This window comes from Lithobates pipiens, unplaced genomic scaffold (genome assembly GCF_037356315.1).
Source record: "Lithobates pipiens isolate NorthernLeopardFrog02 unplaced genomic scaffold, aLitPip1_a1.2 Scaffold_8, whole genome shotgun sequence".
NCBI classification, from domain to species: Eukaryota; Metazoa; Chordata; class Amphibia; order Anura; family Ranidae; genus Lithobates; species Lithobates pipiens.
This window is the reverse complement of record NW_027507903.1, coordinates 54,658,505-54,680,002: the sequence shown is the minus strand read 5'-3', so window position 1 is coordinate 54,680,002 and position 21,498 is coordinate 54,658,505. Positions and strand designations below refer to the sequence as shown.

The 21,498-nt window shown below is 42.4% G+C and overlaps 1 protein-coding gene across 1 annotated transcript in view; it reads left to right on the top strand.

Annotated features, from left to right (window-relative positions):
- TMC3 (transmembrane channel like 3) overlaps window positions 1-17,791 on the top strand; it is a 115,415-nt gene extending 97,624 nt beyond the window's left edge. The window contains exons 19-22 of the mRNA XM_077473268.1: window positions 6,093-6,171; window positions 6,247-6,289; window positions 11,728-11,989; window positions 16,893-17,791. Coding sequence (XP_077329394.1) covers window positions 6,093-6,171; window positions 6,247-6,289; window positions 11,728-11,989; window positions 16,893-17,742 — 1,234 coding nt within the window. The 3' untranslated portion in view covers window positions 17,743-17,791. The remainder of the gene's footprint in view (window positions 1-6,092; window positions 6,172-6,246; window positions 6,290-11,727; window positions 11,990-16,892) is intronic.
- The last annotated feature ends 3,707 nt before the right edge of the window (window positions 17,792-21,498 follow it).

The following is a 21,498-nucleotide window of genomic DNA, read 5'->3' as shown; positions in this document are numbered from 1 at the left end:
TACTTGTTAATCCAGGAGCTCCATTTGAGGCGTTGGCTATAATCTCGCCCTGACTACCCTTCAAGCACTTATTGTTCACGTTTGGAACCAAGTCGCTGCCATGTACCTGTTATTACACAGATCTGGAAATTAATTTCCTTTCAAGCTTACAGCAGCTCGGTGACTGGCATCCATCCGTTGCTTCATCATAATAATTGTCTCTCCTTGCTCTTAACATGGAATCATTCCAATTGAGCTAAAATACACCTGACCATACTCTACTCTAAGCCCCTGATGAAGGTGTAAAAAAACTGGAAATGCGTCGGGTATTAAGGTGCAACACCCTTTGGAGAGTATTAATGTAATTTCACATTTTTGTTATATTTTGGTTTTTGTCATTTGTTCGTATTCATTGTATGTACTTTTTAGACGATTCACATCTTTTTATCATTGATTATTCTGTTTGATCTACAACTATTTATTATTAAATAATTTTCTATTCAATAGTTGTGTTGGTGGTCCTTCAAAGTCCCATCTAGGGGGTATTCTTCTCTTTTGTCTATGAAATTTAAGATTACTGAAAACCAATGCATTCAGTTCCGTTCAAGCATGAAAGTGAAGATGTAGATAAGCACAAGTTAAACAATATCAGGGAACAGTATTGTAAATCTGATGAAACATCATTCTCTTTTTTTAAATATTTTTTGATGGTAGCAATGCAGCCAAGAATTGTGCTAACTACAATAGCTACATCATCCTCTAGTTTAAACCAAGATGATATCTTTAACCATTTCAAGTCTGGACACCCCTTCCAGTCCAGGTATATTTTCAGCTTTCAGCACAGTTACACTTTGAGTGACAATTAATCAGGTATGCAACACTGTACCCAGAATAAATTTTTTATCATTTTTTTGAGGCACATAGAGTTTTGTTTTGGTGGTATTTAAAAACCACTGGGTTTTTTATTTTTTTCTATATAAACAAAAATATTGAAAATTAAAAAAAAAAGCAAACACTTTTTTCTTAGTTGTTGTTAAATAAATAATCATTCTTCATAAAATGTGTTCAAAATGTATCCTGCTACATTTTTTTGTAAAAATAACCCAAAACAGTGTATATTATTTAGTCTGTGTGAAATTTATGAAGTCTAAAAACTATGGTATGATGTATGGCGGTGATCGGAACACTGGCATGGCATATGGCAGTAATCAGAACACTGGTATGGCATATGCCGATGATCAGGATGCTTGTATGGTGTATGGAGGTGATCAGGACACTGGTATGACGTATGGTGGTGATCAGGACGCTGGTAAGACGTGGTGGTGATCAGGATGTTGGTATGGTGTATGGAAGTGATCAGGGTGCTGGTTTGGCAAATGGCATTGATCAGAGCGCTAATATGGCATATGGCAGTGATCAGGACGTTGGTATGGTGTATGGCGGTGTTACTATGAGCACTGCTGACACTGGTATAGGTGACAGGGGCTGGCTGCACTCTTTATTTGTATTATGCTAGGGGGCAGTGACCAGGGACACTGGGGCAGGCTCACACTGCAGCATGTGAGTGTACATGCACTGTAACAGGCTGTCGTACACTCACAGGCTGCGGCATCAGTTCTTTCTGCTCTCACAACTAATCTGTGTGAGAGTAAAGATAACCAATGTTTACTTTTCAATGAATTTGCACAGCAATTACATGGTACAAGACACACCAATCACCAGCTTGTGGGTGCGCACTCTGTGAGCCACTGATGTGGGCTGATGTACAGCTACATTAAACCACATTGCCGCTGTTTCACATCTGCCATTTATAGGCTGTGGGTGAATGGGAAGTGGAATTTCACCAGCAAATCAGTTCCCCCACCCCTTTTCTGAAAAAAATCAGGCATGTGTGGAAATGCGTTGTGGGTCTCTGATACACTGTATTGTCAAAAGTATAGGGACACCTGCCTTTACATGCACATGAACTTTAATGGCATCCCAGTCTTAGTCCATAGGATTCAGTATTGAGTTGGCCCACCCTTTGCAGCTTTAACAGCTTCAACTCTTCTGGGAAGGCTGTCCACAAGGTTTAGGAGTGTGTCTATGGGAATGTTTGACCATTCTTCCAGAAGTGCATTTGTGAGGTCAGGCACTGATGTTGAATGAGAAGGCCTGGCTTACAGTCTCCACTCTAATTCATCCCAAATGCATTCTGTCGGGCTAAGGCCAGGACTCTGTACAGGCCAGTCAAGTTCCTCCACCCCAAACTCACTCATCCTTGTCTTTATGGACCTTGCTTTGTGCACTGGTCCAAATCATTTGGTGGAGGTTGGATTATGGTGAGGGGTTGTTTTTGAGGGGTTGGGCTTGGCCCCTTAGTTCCAGTGAAGGGAACTCTTAAGGCATATCAAGATATTTTGGACAATTTTATGCTCCCAACTTTGTGGGAACAGTTTGGGGATGGCCCCTTCCTGATCCAACATGACTGTGCACCAGTGCACAAAGCAATGTCCATAAAGACATGGATGAGTGAGCTTTGGGTTGAGGAACTGGACTGGATTGCACCATGTCCTGAACTCTATATTGAACCCCACGGACTAAGACTGGGATGCCAATAAAATTCATGTCATCGCAATACTTTTGGTAATATAGTGTATTTGGGACCTGGAAGAGAGTGGCAGAGCATCTGTGCATGCATGGGGAATTGCTGCATATGTGCACAATTTACCCTAGTTTCTGGTACATTATATAGGCACTATAGTGGCCTGTGATATTTCTGTGTATGCACAGAAATCCTCTACACGTGTGCAGATGCATCTCACAGTTCTGGCAATCTGCAAATGCGCTGAATCTTGCAATGCATGTGCCCTTGCTAACACACTGCCTCCCAGGATAGGTGTGACATAGAAGTGGCTGCCCTGTTGCATTCTGAACACAGAAGGTCATCCACTCAGCACTGGTGCTATTTAAAGAAAGCCATTCATTTTTTAATAAATGCAAAGTGCTTTTTGATTGGACAAGGTGGAGAGTGTGACATCACTGCCCTACCTCTCCATCTTGTCCAATCAGAGAACGCTTTGCATTTCCTATCAGAGACCATCAGCCAGGTATGGTATAGGCTTGACTTCTCTGCCATTCACAGAATGCCTTGTATTTTTTTCAATGAATACAAAATGTTCTCTAATTGGAGAGGAGGGGTGTTGACACCATGATCTCTACCTTATCCAATCAGAGAATGCTTTGTATGTAGTGCAGACTACTACAGTGATTTACAGCTTCACCAACTGCCCCCCAGATATCAGATATAAATACTTACATTGATCTAAGGTGGATATATGCAAAAATAATTCCTGGAGTTCTGCTTTAACCACTTGCTGACCAGGCCATAGCCGAATAATGGCTACAGCGCGGTCGTCTGGGAGGGCATACTATGATGTCCTCCCGAACTCACACTTCCCAAGTGCCCCCTGGGGCACACACACAGAAGAGTCCGCATCACGGATTGGGGTAAAGGGCAAATGTCAGTGGCCCTTTACCACATGATCGCTCCATCCACTGACAAAGCAATCACTTGTCAACAAACTGGCGTATGTCCGGTTCTCCCCTCTCCCTCCACCAATCGGTACTGCGTGTGAGGAGAGGAGGGAGCTTCATGCCTCATCCATGCCCATCCATGCCTCATTCATGCTCATCCATGCCTCATCCATGCCCATCCATGCCTCTTTAATGCTCATTCATGCTCATCCATGCGCATCCATACCTCATCCGTGCCTCATCCAGCCTACATCAGTGCTCATCCATGCCTCATCCATGCCCATCCATACCTCATCCGTGCCTCTGTGGCTCATTCATGTCACATCAGTGCTCATTTGTACCCATCCATGCCACATCAATGCTCATCCGTGCTTTATCAGTGCTCATCTGTGCCACATCCATGCCTCATCTGTGCTCTTTCATGCCATATCAGTGCTCATCCGTGCCACATCAGTGCTCATCTGTGCCACATCAGTGCTCATCCGTGCCACATCAGTGCTAATCTGTGCTTCATCCATGCCACAATAGGGCTCATCTGTGCCTCATCTATGCCACATCAGTGCTCATCCATGCTACATCAGTGCTCATCCATGCCACATTAGTGATCATCCATGCCACATCACTGCTCATCCACGCCTCTATAGTGCTCATCCGTGCCACATCCATGCTTCATCAGTACTCATCCATGCCACATCAGTGTTTCTCTGTGCCAGATCAGTGCTCATCTGTGCTCATCCGTGCCTCATCCATGCCACATCAGTGCTCATCCATGCCTCATCCATGCTACATCAGTGCTCATTAGTGCTACATCCATGCCACGTCCGTGCTCATTCATGCCTCATCCATTCCACTTCAGTGCTCATCATCTGTGCCACATCAGTGATTATCCATGCCTCATCTATGCCACATCAGTGGTAATCCATGCCACATCCATGCTACATCCATGCCACAACAGTGCTCATCCATGCCTCATCCGTGCTCATCTGTGCCTCATTCATGCCACATCAGTGCTCATACATGCCTCATACATGCGACATCAGTGCTCATCCGTGCCACATCAGTGCTCATTCATGCCACATTAGTGCTCATTTGTGCCACAACAGTGCCCATCTGTGCCACTACAGTGCCTCACTAAAGTGTAATAGGTATTTAAGAAATTAGATGTGTCATTTATGTACCTAGAACACCTGATGGGGCTCCCTGCATGTTGGGCCTTTATATGTGGCCCGACTGTGTAAAAGTCTCACACATGTGGTATTGTCATACTTAGGGGGAGTAGCAGAATCCATTTTGGGGTGTCATTTTTACTATGTGCATGCTATGTGTTAGAAGTATCTTATAATTTGACAACTTTCTGTAAAAAACATTGCGTTTCCATTTTCTTTCCACATATTCCAAAAACTTGTGGAAAAAAATTACATATTCAAAAGACTCATTATGCCTCCTAGATTATGCATTTGGGTGTTTGCTTTCCAAAATGTGGTAATTTTTTGGGCGTTTCCATTGTCCTTGTGCTCCAGGTCCTTCAAAAATGTAAGAGGTAGTCTAGAAATTAGGTTGCTATTTATGCCTCTAGAACATCTGTTGGTGCTCCGTGCATGTGGGGCCTCTGTATGTGGCCAGGCTGTGAAAAAGTCCCACACATGTGGTACCGCCATACTCAAGAGGAGTAGCAGAATGTATTTTGGGGTGTAGTTGCAAGTATGCATATGCCATGTGAGAGAAATAACCTGTTAATATGACAATGTTGTGAATAATAAAAAAATCTACATTTTAGAAAGAATTATGGGAAAATAATGACAACTTCAAAAAACTCACCATGCCTCTTACTAAATACCTTGGAATGTCTCCTTTCCAAAAAGGGGTAATTTGGGGGGTATTTGTACTTTCCTGGCTTGTTAGGGTCTCAAGAAATGAGATAGGCCGTCAGTACATCAGGTGTGAACAATTTTCAGAGATTGGCACCATAGCTTGCAGACTCTATAACTTAACTTATGTAGCAGTATAAATTTTGGGTAAAATTTATAAAGAAAAATTACTAATTTGCTAAATTTTATAACAGAAAACGAAGCAAAATGCATTTTTTTACAATTTATCATTTATAGCGCAAAAAATAAAAAACCCAGCAGTGATTAAATACCACCAAAAAAAAGCTCTATTTGTGTGAAAAAAGGACAAAAATGTCATATGTGTACAGTGTTGCATGACTGAGTAATTGTCATTCAAAATGTGAGAGCACTGAAAGCTGAAAATTGGCCTGGTTAGTAAGGGAGTAAAGGTGCCCAGTGTGCAAGTGGATAACTAGTGGATTTGGGGTATTGGTGCCCAAGTACACTTAAGGGCATATTTATAAATTAGTGAATTTGACTTTCACTAAAGACTCGATGGTAGTAAAACAGTCACTCATTAAAATCACATGTGCCAGGCAGATTCATCTGTAGCAAATGTTGGGTAAATTTCAGATTTACTGCTTTATAAATTTGCCCCTTACACTTTAAAATAAAACATTTAAAGCTAGATGATCTAATCAATATACCAGCTTGCATTACCTTTTCTCTATTTAATTATGTACCAATAATGTTTTCATCTTTTTATAGTATGTTAATCTATTACCTTCAGAGCATTGCAAGATCCCTAAAATTCACCAATAATCAGCTGAGAGCACAGATCCAGACTGTAAGTAAATACTCAGGAGAACACAGATTTTTCATTGAACAGATTATCATATTCCCGGTGTGTTTAATTTTTCAGGAAAGAATGGAAGACAAGAAAAAGGTCTTTCAAATGGCCGTGGGTACGTTTTGTGATCTTTTATAAATTATATTTTAAATCAATAGAAACTGTAAAATTTGGCATGCCACGTAAATATATATGAGGCATTTTTTTTTAATAATATGCAGTATATAAATGATGTAAATATAGAAGTTGTGCATTGTATGATCATAACGTGTTTTGTGCAAGTTACAATTATGGAGAAATAAAAAGGTGTTATATCGCCACTTGGTGGCAAACTTTAGTAATGCAGCAACATAAACTTTGCAAGTCGCAGCAACATAAGAATCTTTATTAAGGCTTTGTAAAAATTGTTTTGAAATATGTAATGTATCAGCAAGAGAAATAAATAGGTCAGCAACATTTTTAAATCAAAGAAGTAACTAAATCATGTTAATCTAGGCTGTAGTTCTCAAAAATAGAAATTGTTTAAAATGTTCACAATGATGTAACTTTTTTGCTTGAATGGATTTCAGAATTATTCCTAATTCTAAACAGCCTTGGATTGTGGTTTTACATGGCTACAAAACCTTGTTGTAGATGATCTTAGATTTAATTAGGCTGGTGTTCACAAAAGAGGCTGACCATATACATATACAGGGTTGATTTACTAAAACTGGAGAGTGCAAAATCGGGTGCAGTGCTGAATAGGAACCAATCAGCTTCCAGGTTGTTGGGGTTTCTTTTGTCAAAGCTTATATGAACAAGCTGAGCTTAGAAGCTGATTGGCTACCACAGCTGCTCCAGATTTAGCACTCTCCAATTTTAGTAAATCAACCCAATACACTGTTTACTTAGCTTAGTGAATAATCTGAAGATATGTTCACTTCCATTAGCCAATCATGAGAAATCAAAAGGCCTGATTTTTATTTTTATTTTTGTTTTTTGGGGTTTTTTTTTCAAACATGATTGGATAGTAATAATGATGCAAGCTTCACCTTATTTACCAAGCTAAATCAACATTCACTTTGCAAATTAACAGTCTTGGTGCATAAGTAAATCAACCCCAACATTTAGACTGTCAGTTACCCTCCTGATATGTACAAGGCAGGCTTCTTCCAAACCCATTAAAATGGTTTTAAAGGCTCAAGGTTTTTTTACCTTCATGCATTCTATGCATGAAGGTAAAAAAAAAAACTTCTGTGTGCAGTGCCCAACCCCTCCACCCCTAACACTTAGTGGAGCTCCTTCTAGATCAGTAGTTCTCAACCTGGGGATCGAATGATGATTTGCCAGGGGTCACCGAATCCTGGGCTGTTCCTGAAGCCCACATCACTCTCCCAGCCTTTTTGTGGCCGCCCAGCCGGGCTGTTCCTGGAGCCACTCAGCCTCTTCACAGCCTCCCCCATTCAGTTCATGGCATGGCTGGGGGGGCAGAGACTAGAGGTCAGCTGACTGGTGAGCAATGTGAAGTGGGAGGGGCTGGAGGAGACCCTATCTCCTGATTTTGGCATAGGTGTCACTGCTATGAGACACCACAAAGTTGCAGACACAGTGAAGCTGGAGACACAGTGAGTAAAACTATCTGTGATTATAGTTGCCATAAAAAGTCCCCACTACAGTTCTCAAGTCAGCAGAAGACCTTGATCAAGAGCACCTAATTTGGAGGATCAGAACTCCTCCCAGCACTGTCACTCATCCCACCCCCCACCAAGGAGTAAGAAAATGAATAAAAATAGAGAATACACGGAAGGGAGAGAAAAAGAGGGGGAGGAACAAAGAACATGGGAGAGAAAGAATAAGAGAAAGAATAAGACAGACGGCTAGAGAGAGGGATGGTCGAAAAAAAGAAAAAAAAAGAATTAGGATAGGGAGTGATAAAAGGGAAAGAAAGGAGAACAAAGAGAAAGAGTGTTACATCCTAAAATGTACCATAAGGGGTTTTAATACTTTGTGAATGGAAGGGACTCAGGGAGAGAGCTAAATATCCATGAGTTAGGGGTGCAAATTACTTGGTCTTGCCTTGGGTGCTGACAACCCACACTACAAAAATAATTTTACTGTTAGGGGTCCCCACAACTTGAGAAATTTTATCAAGGGGTTACGGCACTAGAAAGGTTGAGAACCACTGGTCTTGGTCCAGCGAAGTGCACCAGAGCCGAGCTTCTCCCAGGTCTCTCATTGGCTGAGATTGCATCAGGAGCCATTGGCTACTGCTACCGCCAATCACAGCCTGTGGACCAATGAGGAGAGAGTGGGGGGGGGGGGGGTCTGTGTTTCTTATGGATGCATAGAGCAGGGCTCAGGAGCAAGCATGCCCCAGTGCCCCAGTCCAAGCAGCTTGCTTTTGAGGGCACTGGCTGAAGGGAAGAAGCCAGGAGCGCCAGCGAGGGAACCCGAAAAGAGGAGGGTCTGTGCAAAAGCTTCATAAAGCCACATTTGTAGCTGTGTTTTTTATGAATCTGAACATTGTCTATGTACAATGCAAACAGCTGCATAAAGATCCATAAAGCAGTGATGAATTCAGAAATGGAAAAATGTATCCATATTTTGCACAGTATCCATATTACTCTGGAACTAATGTATGGCAGATGAGGAATGGCTGCTTCTATTACAGCCGGCTCATAACAAAAATCTTCAAATAAATATCAGAAAACTTCCTCCGATATTTACAGCCTTCGTATCTTCTGCGGCGTTGCCTGCATCTGTCCAGTAACTTCCTGTAGCCTTGAATGAAGTTCTACTCCTACAGTAAAGACTCTGGGGGTGTAATAATAAAATATTTGTATAGCAATTTGCCTAGTGAAAGTGCATGTACATTCATTGTTTGTAAATTGAGCGAAAAAAGAAGAATGTTGTTAGGCTACTTCCTGCGCTAAACGATTATTTTTCATCGATTTAAAACAAAAAATACACCATTTGGCCACTAGATGGCACTAAGTGTGGTAGGAATTTCCTGTGATACTTAGGGTTTGATTTACTAAAGGCAAATAGGCCGTGCATTTTGCAAAGTGCAGTTGCTCCAGAGCTTATTAAATGAGCAGAAGCTCTGCTGACTTCCATCATCAAACCATTTGCAAGCAAAAATGCTGTTTTTTTTTTTTAATTTTCCTTGCACGTGATTGGGTACTGTTTGCAAAGTGAAGTTTTAAGCCTCATTTACTAAGCTCTGGAGCAACTGTGCTTTGCAAAGTGAACCGTCCATTTGCCTTTAGTAAATCAACCCCTAAATGTCAGCTTGTGGCCAAACGTGGTATTCTTCTGTTTTATACCAATGAAAAACATTCACCCAGTACAGGAAATAGCCTAAAACATTCATTTTTTCAACATTTGCACAGGAACAATGTACATACCCCTTTCACTGGGCGAACTGCCATGCATATTTTTTTATAAATTCACCTGTAAGTGCTTACAGGTGAATTTATAAAAAAATATTAAAATTATTAAAAAACGTTTTTCTCCATCTGTGATTTCCCTTCACTTCCTGTCTCATAGCCAAACAGGAAGTGAGAGGAAATCCCTGCAAATTCCTTGGAGACCACCAGGTCACCAGAACCAGTGTCCCCATTGGAAGATTTCCTCACTTTTCAGGGGACAACCCAAAATGTGGGTTTTTCTTTTACTTTCACTTTTAATGATAATAGTAAACAGGACAATTAGAGAGGGTGAATCTCTTTAACATGAACACAGACAACAATAAGAACTCAGAGGTGTTCTAATCCCTCTTCACTAAAAAAAGTTTTGTCTTATGGGCACTTTTACACTGAGGCACTGGCTGCCTTAGCGGTAAATCGCCGCTAATTTTAGCGGCGCTTTACCGTAGTTTTAGCGGCACTTTTCAGCCACTAACAGGGCACTTTAAACCCCTCTAGTGGCTGAAATGGGTTAAAAACACCTGAAAAGTGCCGCTGCTGAAGCGCTTTGCAGGATGCTTCGACAGCGTTGGCCATTGATTTCAACGATAGGGGCAGTTTAGGAGTGTTATATACAGCGGTCCCGCACCGCCTGAAAGATGCTGCTTGCAGGACTTTTTGTCCTGTCCTGCAAGCGCGCCGCTCCCAAGTGCTTTCACACTGGGGCTGCAGAAGAGGTTTACAGTCGCTTTTCAGGTGCTATTTTTAGCGCAAAAGCACCTGTAAAACATCTCAGTGTGCCTTAGTTATTGTTTAAAGTGATTGTAAAGGCTGGTTTATTTAAAAAAAATAAAAATAACAAACGTTATACTTACCTCCTCTGTGCAGCTGGTTTTGGACAGAGCAGCCCGGATCTTCCTCTTCTCGGGTCCCTCTTTGCTGCTTTTAGCCCCACCCTCCTTTGAGTGCCCCTCCACCAGCAGCTTGCTACAGGGGCACTCAAGCCGAGTCACAGCTCTGTGTATCCATTCAGACACAGAGTCCTGACCTGGCCCCGACCCCTCTCTGCCCTGATTGGCTGACTTACTTTGATTGACAGCCTCTGGAGCCAATGGCGCCGCTGCTCTGTCTCAGCCAATCAGGTGGAGTGTCCTGAATGGCTGAGGGGATCATGGACATCGCTGGAGAGAGATGGGGCTCAGGTAGGTAATAAGGGGGTTGTGTGGGGGGGGGGGGGGGCGCCTCACACAGAAGGCTTTTTTATCTTAATGCATAGAATGCATTGAGATAAAAAAAAGCTTCCTGCCTTTACAACTCCTTTAAGTTGGTCCTCAGCTGTACATTGAGCCTTACAGAAAAAAAGTAGTTTGATTATTTAACTGATAAAAAATAAATAGGATTTGTTCAGTTTTTTTTTTTCCTAAATTTGGCAGAAGTTTGGAAATCATGGGCATCTAAAGAACATGAAATGGCTTAAAAAAATTAGATACATCCCTGAGGGCTGGGGTGTTTGTGCTGGGGGGGACTGGGATCCGGGGAACCCATCCCATTCCACTTGTTCTACTCTACCCTATTTCTTATTTCTCCCCCCTTCTTTTTTTTTTATTTTTTGAGTTTTTTATTTTTTTTTTAGTTTTATTTTTTATTCTTTTTAGGTTTTTTTTTTTTTTTAGGTTTTGAGGGATGCTATCAGGTGACAAGAAAGCCTCTTGTGACATAATATAACCTTTCTTAATGTTTTTTTTTACTACTTATATGAGAAGAGTCAACAAGCACATATTGCATCCCTGTTTTTTTTTTTTCTTTTGATGAATATTTGAACATAATGTTCTGTATGCTGTTTTGAAAAATTTATAAAAATGATTGAAAGAGAAAAAAATTGGATACAACTAGTAATAATGTAATTAAAAAAACATGACTGGTTAAATCTTCATCATACTCTCAGTATGAATTATTAAATTACTAAAAGAAATGTCAAGATGGGTAGAGGTTCAGTTCTTTTTTTTTTTTTTACTTTATAAAAAAAATTATTGATTTTCCAGAAATACAACAAAAATATACAATAACATCCAGATTAGTTATAGAACCATCAGTAATAAAATGTTGTATGTCTATATAATCAGAATGCATAAATAGGATGTGTGATATAATTACATGTGTGCTACAGCCCGATTCCTGCATAAGGAAGTGCCTGAAAAAAAGCGGGATCCAGAGAGTGACATCATCAGCCAAGAGTCTTCTGTACATTCATCCACTCCCCGGAAGAATGGAAGTGTGGTGAACTTTGAATCCCCAGGCAGCAAGCGCAGCCAGATACAAACCATCTCCCAATCAGCTCCTCGCGTGGTTGTGCCACATCCCCCAAATGTTAGTCCAAGCCCTTCTGGGTCTAGGGTGAAACCGCAAAGGGCTGAGCATGTTGCAAACAGGTATGTCTAATTTGTTGTAAGGTTATTTCTACACTATGTAATGGATTAATATTGATTTCTAAAAAAAAAAAAAAAGATAGTTTACCTTAATCACCCCTTACAAAGCATCTTGTTTGGAGGTGAAACATTGAGCCACGTTGGTTTTAACCACTTGACAACTGGGCACTTAAACCCCCCCCATGACCAGACAAATTTTCAGCTTTCGTTGCTCTCACACTTTGAATGACAATTACTCAGTCATGTAATACTGTACCCAAATGAATTTTTTGTCCTTTGTTTCATACAAATAGAGCTTTCTTTTAGTGGTATTTTATCACCGCTGGGTTTTTTATTTTTTGCGCTATAAATGAAAAAAGACCTAAAATTTTGAAAATAAAACACATTTTTCTTAGTTTCTGTGATAACATTTTGAAAATGATTAGTTTTTCTTCATAAATTTTGACCACAATTTATACTGCTACATATCTTTGGTAAAAATAACCCAAATTAGTGGATATTATTTGGTCTTTGTGAAAGTTAGAGAGTCCACAAGCTGTGGCGCAAATCATAAAAAATGTATCACATATGATGTACTGGCGGCCTATCACATTTCTTTTGACCAGGAAAGTACAAATACCCCCCAAATGACCCCTTTTTGGAAAGTAGACATTCCAAGGTATTTAGTAAGAGGCATGGTGAGGTTTTTGATGTTGTCATTTTTTCCCACAAAATTAAGATTTTATTTTATTTTTTATTTTTTTCCACACAATTGTCATTGTAATAGGTTATTTCTCTCACACGGCATATATATACCACAAATGATGCCCCAAAATTCATTCTGCTACTCCTCCTGAGTATTACGATACCACATGTGTGGGACTTTTTTACAGCCTAGCCACATAGAGAGGTCCAACATGCAGGGAGCGCGTCACGTGTTCTAGGAGCACAAATTACACATCAAACTTGTTTACTACCTATTACACTTTTTAAGGCCCTGGAGCACCAGGACAATGACACGTGACACTGATGTGGCACTGATGACAGATTGCACTGATATGTGGCACTGATGGCATGTGACACTGATGACAGATGGCACTAATACATGGCACTGATGACATTTGACACTGATGACATCTGGCATTGATACGTGCCACTGATGACACATGACACTGATAACAGATGGCACGTGACACTGACAGGTGGCACTGATGATACTGATGACAGATGGCACTGATGACAGGTGACACTGATGACAGATGGTACTAATATGTGGCACTGATGACACATGGCACTAATATGTGGCACTGATGACACGTGACACTAATACGTGGCACTGAAGACAGATGGCACTAATATGTGGCACTGATGACAGATGGCACTAATACATGGCACTGATACGTGACACTGATGACAGATGGTGTGAACAGGTGGCAGTGGGGACAGATGACACAGACAGGTGGCACTGGGAACAGATGTCACTGGGGACAGATGGCACAGGCAGATGGCACTGGGGACAGGTGACACTGGGGACAGGTGACACTGGGGACAGAAGGCACTGAGGACAGAAGGCACTGACAGATGGCACTGTGGGCACTTTATTTTCCCTTTTTTTTCACGCTGCAGCCATTCGCTCTCCCTTCCTCACACACTGTTTCTGTGTGAGGAGGGAGAGCTAGCAATGAGAGATGATCTCATATGATTACATATGAGATCATTTCTCATCGAATACTTAGATTGAGTGCTAAATGGCCGCTGTGATTGGCCATTTAGCACGATCTGTGATTGGCTGTGTCCAAGGGACAGCAGGACATCCAGGGACGCCCTCCCGGCAATTGGCGTCTGCGCTGTAGCTGTCTTTCGGCTATAGCGTGGACGCCTAGTGGTTAAAAGTTACGAAATTAGTATTAAAACTTATTTTTACGTATTATTTTACTGAAAGGGTAGTTGATGATTGGAATAAGCTATCAACAGAGGTAGTGAGACAGTCAACAGTAAATGGCTTCAAACATTCTTGGGATAAACATAGATCTATAGTCAGACAACATAGTTAACGAAAAAAACAAAAAGAAAAAAAAAAAAGAAATAAAATGGGAGGACTCGATGGACTACTCTGTCTTTTTCTGCCATCACTATTCTATGTTTCTACCTACATTTTTAAATAAAATTTATATTTTAGGCCTAAGTGGTGAGATGCGTGGTGATTACAAATAACCTGAAGATTTTATCTAATATTTTCAACCTTTTCCTCACCTAGCTGCAGTGATGTGGCCCTTCTACACCCCCAGTTTTCTAGGATACAAAGCATGAATCCGAGAAAGCTGCAGGGCCGTAGGTGCCAAATTCGTATGTGTTCTCCTGACACTATGGTACTTTGTAGTGTGAAAGACATAGCGCCAGACCGAAACTATGACAGCATATGATGTAAAAGACGTGGCAGCAGATCTCCGTCTGTTCATGGGTGTGATCAGGGGGTCGGTTACAAGAACCAGGAAGAGACAACCGGCTCCTGATGATAAAGAAAACAAGGATGGTGGCATAGGACATGCTTGTAAATAAGTTTATCTCGGGTAAACAAGCATATGAGGAATAATTTTCATGGGGCAAGGCCTGTTTTAATATCTGCCTGGAGTTCAGCTTTTTATAATACCAATTTTTTTTTTATTGCATTTTTTATTTATAATTGCAAAGGTATGATTGGAGCTCAAGTCAAATAATGGGGTTTCACATAGAAACACACTGCAGCATGTACAAAGCCAACATTTTATTCAACAATTCAAATCACAATTAGGAAGCATATCAAAACATTTACCGTACCATCAATAAAAAATATTCATGACAACGTTGTCAAGAAAGTAAAATGAAAGACAACACGTGCCCCCAGACATTCATCATTTCATACCAAGGGACTGGAAGTTGCTGATGTGCCTCCATAACCCTACAGCTGACACCTTGCAGCCAGTCCCTTGGTATGAATGGATGAATGTCTGGGAACCTGGATTGTTTTTCATTTTACTTTCTTGACAACGTTGTTATGAATGTTTGTATCAATGGTAGGGTGAAGGTTTTTTATATGATTCCTAACTGTCAAATAAAATGTTGGCTTTGTACTTGCTGCAGTGTGTTTATATGTGGAGCCCCGTCTTTTGACTTGAGCCTTCTCCTTGAGCTCCAGTCTTACCTTTTTGCATATTGATTCTTTAGCTCCAGAAATCCCACCCATACACAGGGTCAGTTGGCTACCTATTTATTCATTGTGTCTTAAGTGATGTATACCCCTTTTAAAAGATTTTGAGCCCTCCCCTAATACTTACCTGAACTCCCTCTTGATCCAGCGATGTAAACGAGAGCATTGGCTCTTTGGGAACTCTCCCTCCTTATTGGTTGAGACAGCAGCAGGAGCCATTGGCTACTGCTGTTGTCAATCAAAGCCAGTGAATCAATGAGGAGAGAGAGGGGGAGGGGCAGTGCCGAGGCTCCGTGTCTGAATGGACATGCAGAGTGCACTTATTTGGGTGCCCCCATTGCAAGCTGCTTGCTCTGGGTACACTCAACAGAAGGGTGGGGCTAGGAGAGCCAGCAGGGGAACCTGAGTAAAGGAAAATAAGGGCTGCTCTGTGCAAATCCACTGCACAGAGCAGGTAAGCACTTTTTTTTTTATTTTTTTTTATTTTGCCTTTAATATCATTTTAAGGAACACAGACAATTCACAGATCTACTACATATACTGTATTCTGAGGATTTTAACAAATTTTACCTGCTTCTGTGGCTATTCCTTTGGACTGATCTTTTTTTTCAACATGAAGGTTTAACTTTAGATGTTTTTTTTAATAACTTCTACAGCCTTTGTTTATTTTTGGGGAATTTACGGTGCCTTAGTTGCTACCTGGTCTTCTACCATCTATTCCACCAATATCTGCTATTATTTGTGTGGGACAGTTTCTGTTTCCACAGTTCAGTTCCCTAGGGTTCCTTAGAGGTTCCTAGGGGTTCCTTGAGCAGTGGCTGGTTGATTTCCCATTAGATTAGATGGGGCTTGCATAGCACCAATGACCTTGTGTCTAAAGATCTTTTTAGCTTCCTGTATGGGGGGAGGGTACTCTTCCCATTGGCCCCAAATGTACGAGGGAATTTTTCCCACCGACCACCAATGAATTGATTTTAGCAAGGGTTTCCTGAGACCTGAAAATTATTGCAAGGGTTCCTCTGGTGAAAGAAGGTTGAGAAAGGCTGGTTTAGAGTGTATGATTATTATATTTTTAATATCGCATTATTAAGCTGCAATGCAATGTTAACATGGATGCATTAAAGATGTTATAAACCCTTACAGACCACTTTTCACTACAGGTATAATAAGGCTTATTTGTAGCTACCGTAGATATCTCCTAAACCTGCTATGCATACTAGATCATTATGCCATTGTCTTGAAGGTTTTTTTTTTTCCGTGGGTTTACAACCACTTTAAAGGTTTTATAAGCCCTCGTGTTTTTTCCCCTGGCAGTCACCGGCCCCCCAGCCCCCGCGTTCTACTTACCTGAGCCCCTTCATCTCTTCAGCAGGGATGCACTCTCCCTCTCTCCACGGGGTCCCGGCTCTTGATTGGATAGATTGATAGAAGAACAGCCATTGGCTCCCACTGCTGTCAATCAACTCCAATGATGTGGGCGCCGGGGGTGGGGCCGAGTCCGGCATTCGTGTCTGTGGACGCAAATGCTGGACTCGGGAGCTCGCCCGAAAGGTAACCGTCTAAGGAGAGCGCTTCTCCTAGGGGGTTATCTGATGCAGAGTGGAGCCGCGAGAGCCATTCGGGGACCCCAGAAGAGGATGTTCGGGGCCACTCTGTGCAAAATGAACTGCACATATTTGTTATTTATTTTATTTTTTTAAACAATCCTTCACAATCACTTTAATATGTTTTCATTTTCAGACCTCCCAGTATAAAGCAAGGAAGCTCCAATGATGCCTGCAGAACCAAGAACTACCATTCAGCAGGGCCAAAGAAACAAGTTGAGGATGCCCTATCAGAGCCACTGTTCAGGAAAGGCCTGAGACACATTACACCTGAACGCCATGGGTCCAGTACACCAAGTATTCTCCCTCATCGACCACACGCAAGATATTATATAGTTAATGAACATGAATCTCGTAAAAAACTCCTGCGTTCCACATCACGACTGCCAAGACATTTCCGAATGGAAGAGTCTGGTGATATTGTAGAATTATATCCAAGAAATGTCAGAAAGTATGTCGTGCAACCACCACGCCACTCGCACTCACCGCACCTGAGTGAGGAAGAGGAAGACGAAATTCACAGGGATTTAATCCGCAGATCTAACCGCCCTCGCTCACTATCGGATCTCCGTCACAATCCTCGGTTTTACATTGGAGACCGTAATGATGGTCAAATGATATCTGGGCGAGATATAGCTCGCATGCAATATAAATCCTGGGAAGGAGGCTTTCAGATTGACTCAGAAAAGCCACATCATCGCAAAAAAGTTAATCTGAAAAACGTTGACCTTGATGAACAGTTTATGGAACGCCACCGGAAAGTCAAGTCAAAGCACAAACTTGAACCTTGCCTTACAGAATCGGACTCAATGTCTAACGCATCCAGCAGTGACCAGCAAAACAGCAGCACCGACCAGTACATCCAGGTCATTCATACTAAGGACAAATACATCAAAGGTGGTGGAAAATTAACCAAGAAAAAATCAAAAGCCAGTGTGGACTTAAATGCCTCTCCCTTGAATGAATTAATTTGTTCAAATGTTTAGAATTGTAATATTTATTATAAAAATCATTAAAATTAGCAGTTGGACCATTTGACATTCTCTAAATGAATATAACCAGCCATAGTGACCTACACACTCCACATTAGTTCTGAGCATTGCAAGTGGTAAAATTGCACTGCATTTCTCAGTAACGAATACAAAGCAACCATCCAGGTAAAAAAGAACACTTTAGATATGCTATTGTATATTTTTTCAATTGACTCTTGTAGTGGTACCCCCGTAGGGGCTGCTAAGTGATGTGGCCCACCTGCCACCCTGCCACCCCGGCATTCACTTCTCAATCACCTTGGAGACGACGAACAGTCCAGATGTTTGTTTTGTTGTTTTATTGAGGGGTTAGGGAATTTATGGGATGCCCCATGGAAGAAACAATTGAACGATTATATAGCAATCAATTGGCAGCTATATACACTTTGCTACTACAGTCTCCTCCAGCACATCTCTTGCTTGCAGATGGTTACTCGCGCTCTCTCTCCAGTACATCACTTACTTCTCAGGCACAGCTAGCACAGGTTTAGACTTGACATTGGCTCAGCCAAGCTTTAGTATCCGCCATTTGAAGGCAGGGACTGTGGGCCCCTTTAATGTAGTAGAAATAGGAAGTCTTAAGTGCTAGCTGTCCTAGGTAGACTACTGCTCCAGTAAGCCCTCTTCAGATCCTGCTACCCCTCCTGGCTGCAGCTGCCCATGACGTTGCAATCCTCACTGGCTCCTTACCCAACTGTGACCATTTCCTCTCAGTCCTCTCTGGCATGTCTCTCCAGTCCTCCCGATAGCACATGTCCCTCACCAGCTCTCCTGGCTGCAAACCGGTGGCTCCCTCCTGAAGACTTACCCAGCAGAACTAGCTCCTGCTTTCCTCTCTGACTCCTCTCTGTGCCTCCTGTTCAAATTCTTCATGAGTTTTTGAAAGGATCCATTCTGCACCCGAGTCCCAAGCTCAAGGTTACCTCCCCTCCAAAATCAGGGCCTTTGAGGGAGCTCCCTCATAGGCCCCTGACAGCCTAGTACTCCATCCTCAGTTCTTCCACCCGCCTGGGCTGATCCTGGGAATTTCAAGGAGGCCTGTCCCCTGCCAATCCTAGTTGGGGATTGGTCAGGGCTCTCTGAGACACCCTAAACACTGCCACCTCTCTTCCCCTCCTCTTCTTCTAGAATCCTCTAGAAGTAAGAAGGAGGTAACCGTGAAGTGATGCTGTCTGTGAGTCACAGCTGCTACCCTGAGCTACTCCCAGCCCACACAGATTAAAACAAACAGGCTACCAGCTAGGCCTGCCTAAATTGACCTGCACTACAAAAATCCTAACCTCTAGCACCTACCTAGGTAGAGGATGCTAATCTCTACATTAATGTGGCTTGGGAACTAGATTTGTTTGGAGAAAAGTTGAAAGAACTGGAAGTTGATTGGAGAAGCGCTTGCAGCTTGACAAACTTTATAGTGTACATGATGAAACCAAACAGTGTTTGGGCCCTTTCACACGTGCGGACTATTCAGATCTGCCTGTCAGTTTTTTCAGGCGGATCTGAACGGTTGCTCCATACATCTTCTATGGAGTGATGGATGTCAGAGGTGACATGTCCGCTGACAGCTGATCCGATCCGTTCTGCAAAATCCAGATGGATAGATGTCCTATCTTCCATCCATCTGGCAGATCGAATCAGATGAAAACAGACAGGTGGTCCATAATCATCCGATCCCCTCATAGAGGAGAGTGGTCGCTCTGACAGGTCCGTCCCTGCAGTGTGTGTGGACTTGTCATCCACTGGCTCAGCAGGGATCAACGGAGCGAACCCCGCTGAGCAAGCGGATGGCTGGTTACGGATCCGCACGTCTGAAAGGGCCCTTAACTAAGATAACATACTGTGTGTCTAAATATGGACACTCAATAAGCATACATATTTATCTGCCAATGACCTGGAAGTGAGCATGCAGGTACATTACAGACATTAATCCAATCGCAAAAAATGTATTAGGAACATCAGCAGAGTTTAAATGCAAAATCCCCAAATGCTATTTATACTTGAGAAAACAATTTTGCATGCTAACGCACAGTAGAGAACACAACCCAACTCAAAAGTGCTTGAGCAAAAAGGACTTATAGGTATCCATATACAGTATATACTACAGGCATGCATTTATATTCCAATACACACAAGTATTACAAGTGCATGGTTATGCTGTTAGAATTATTTTGTAGGGCTCCCGGAAGATGGTTCTGGTCAGGGGTCAAGTCCTGGGGAAAAAAGTGTGGGAACTCCCACCCAAGATCCACTCCCCCCACCAAAAAAAAAAAAAAAAATGATACGCTCATATGCACGAACACCTCAAAAGTGGTATTTTTCATCCTATTTTCTTATTGTGTATATGAAGCTTAACTGTTAGTACATAAAAAAAAAAAAAAAAAAAAAAAAAAGCAATCCTCAATAAACATAAATACGGTAATTCTCTGAATAATCAGCATTCATTCAATTGTGCTTCCATGCAAATGTGAACATCATGTTCTGATCTTTATTGGGGAATTGTATTTTGTATATAGAGTGTTTATGTGGTGAGTTTACACTTTTCATTGAACAGAGTTTGGATAACACAGGGTTAAACGGAAAGGTCATAAATTAACTGCACATTATCTGGACAGAATGCTTGGGGAGATAGTGATGTGTTCCTGCTTAGGAGATGTATGTTAGCTCGGGGGGGCTGCAAACTCTGCAGGGCTCCAACACACATTCGCTGCTATTCCAACCCTTCACATATTTCCACATAAACTTCCCTCCTGGCATTAAACTTTGCCAGGTATTGTGATCAGCTTACCACCCCCAAACTGATGTTCCTCCCTCAGCTCACCTCTCTCCCTGCATGTCCTGTGAGCAGAATAGCTGTGCTCCTCCTCTGGGTTCTCTTATCATATGGCACTGAAGATAGAGGAGGGGGGGATTCAGCGGGACACACAGAGCAAGTATGCAGGAGACTGAAGGGGGGGGGAGGATAAGGAGACAGAAAATCAGGAGGGGTCAGCGGGGAGGAGCACATCACGAGAGGTCTGACTAAATACAATCTCTTAGCAGCAGGGACCTGATCTACCTGTCAGCTAGCTGTGATTGACAGGTAGATCAAAGAGGAAGCTGTCATGGGGCCCCCTACTGGCAATGTCTGAATGGTCAGTCCACCCCTGGTGTGCAGCACTTGCTATTGCGAGCTGTGTCGGCGGCTCCTGGTGTAGCACCTGCCACACAACTCACATACTTCAAAGTCTTGCAGGACGCGGCTGCTAACGGAAACTGAGTTCCTGTTATGGAAAAAGTACAGGAACTCCGTTCCCATGCATTCCCACAGGACTTGAGTCCTGGTTCTGGTGTACATTTTCTAAATATGTCTGGGTCTTAGGCAGCTTGAGGGGTTACAATGGCGGCCCTGCCCATGCTCCATGCGGTATCCCTGTTATATTAGGTTATACATTGTGACACTGTGTAGGTGATCTAGTAGACTCAGAAGGTCCGGGCTGGTTTCACCTACACAGGGTGACAAAGCAAGTTCTTTCCCCCAGGCACATTCTCTGCTCAGTCACCCCCCCCCCCCCAAGCACAGTACTCACCTCACCGTCTCTGTCCAGCACCCAGCCACCCCAGGAAGGGCCCAGTCCGACCCCTCTGAGTGTGGTCTGCCTGCCCCTACCTTGTGTAAATGTGCAGGAGGAAGCGGCAGGTGGTATTGGGGGGGCCCCAGGTCAACTTTTGCATCAG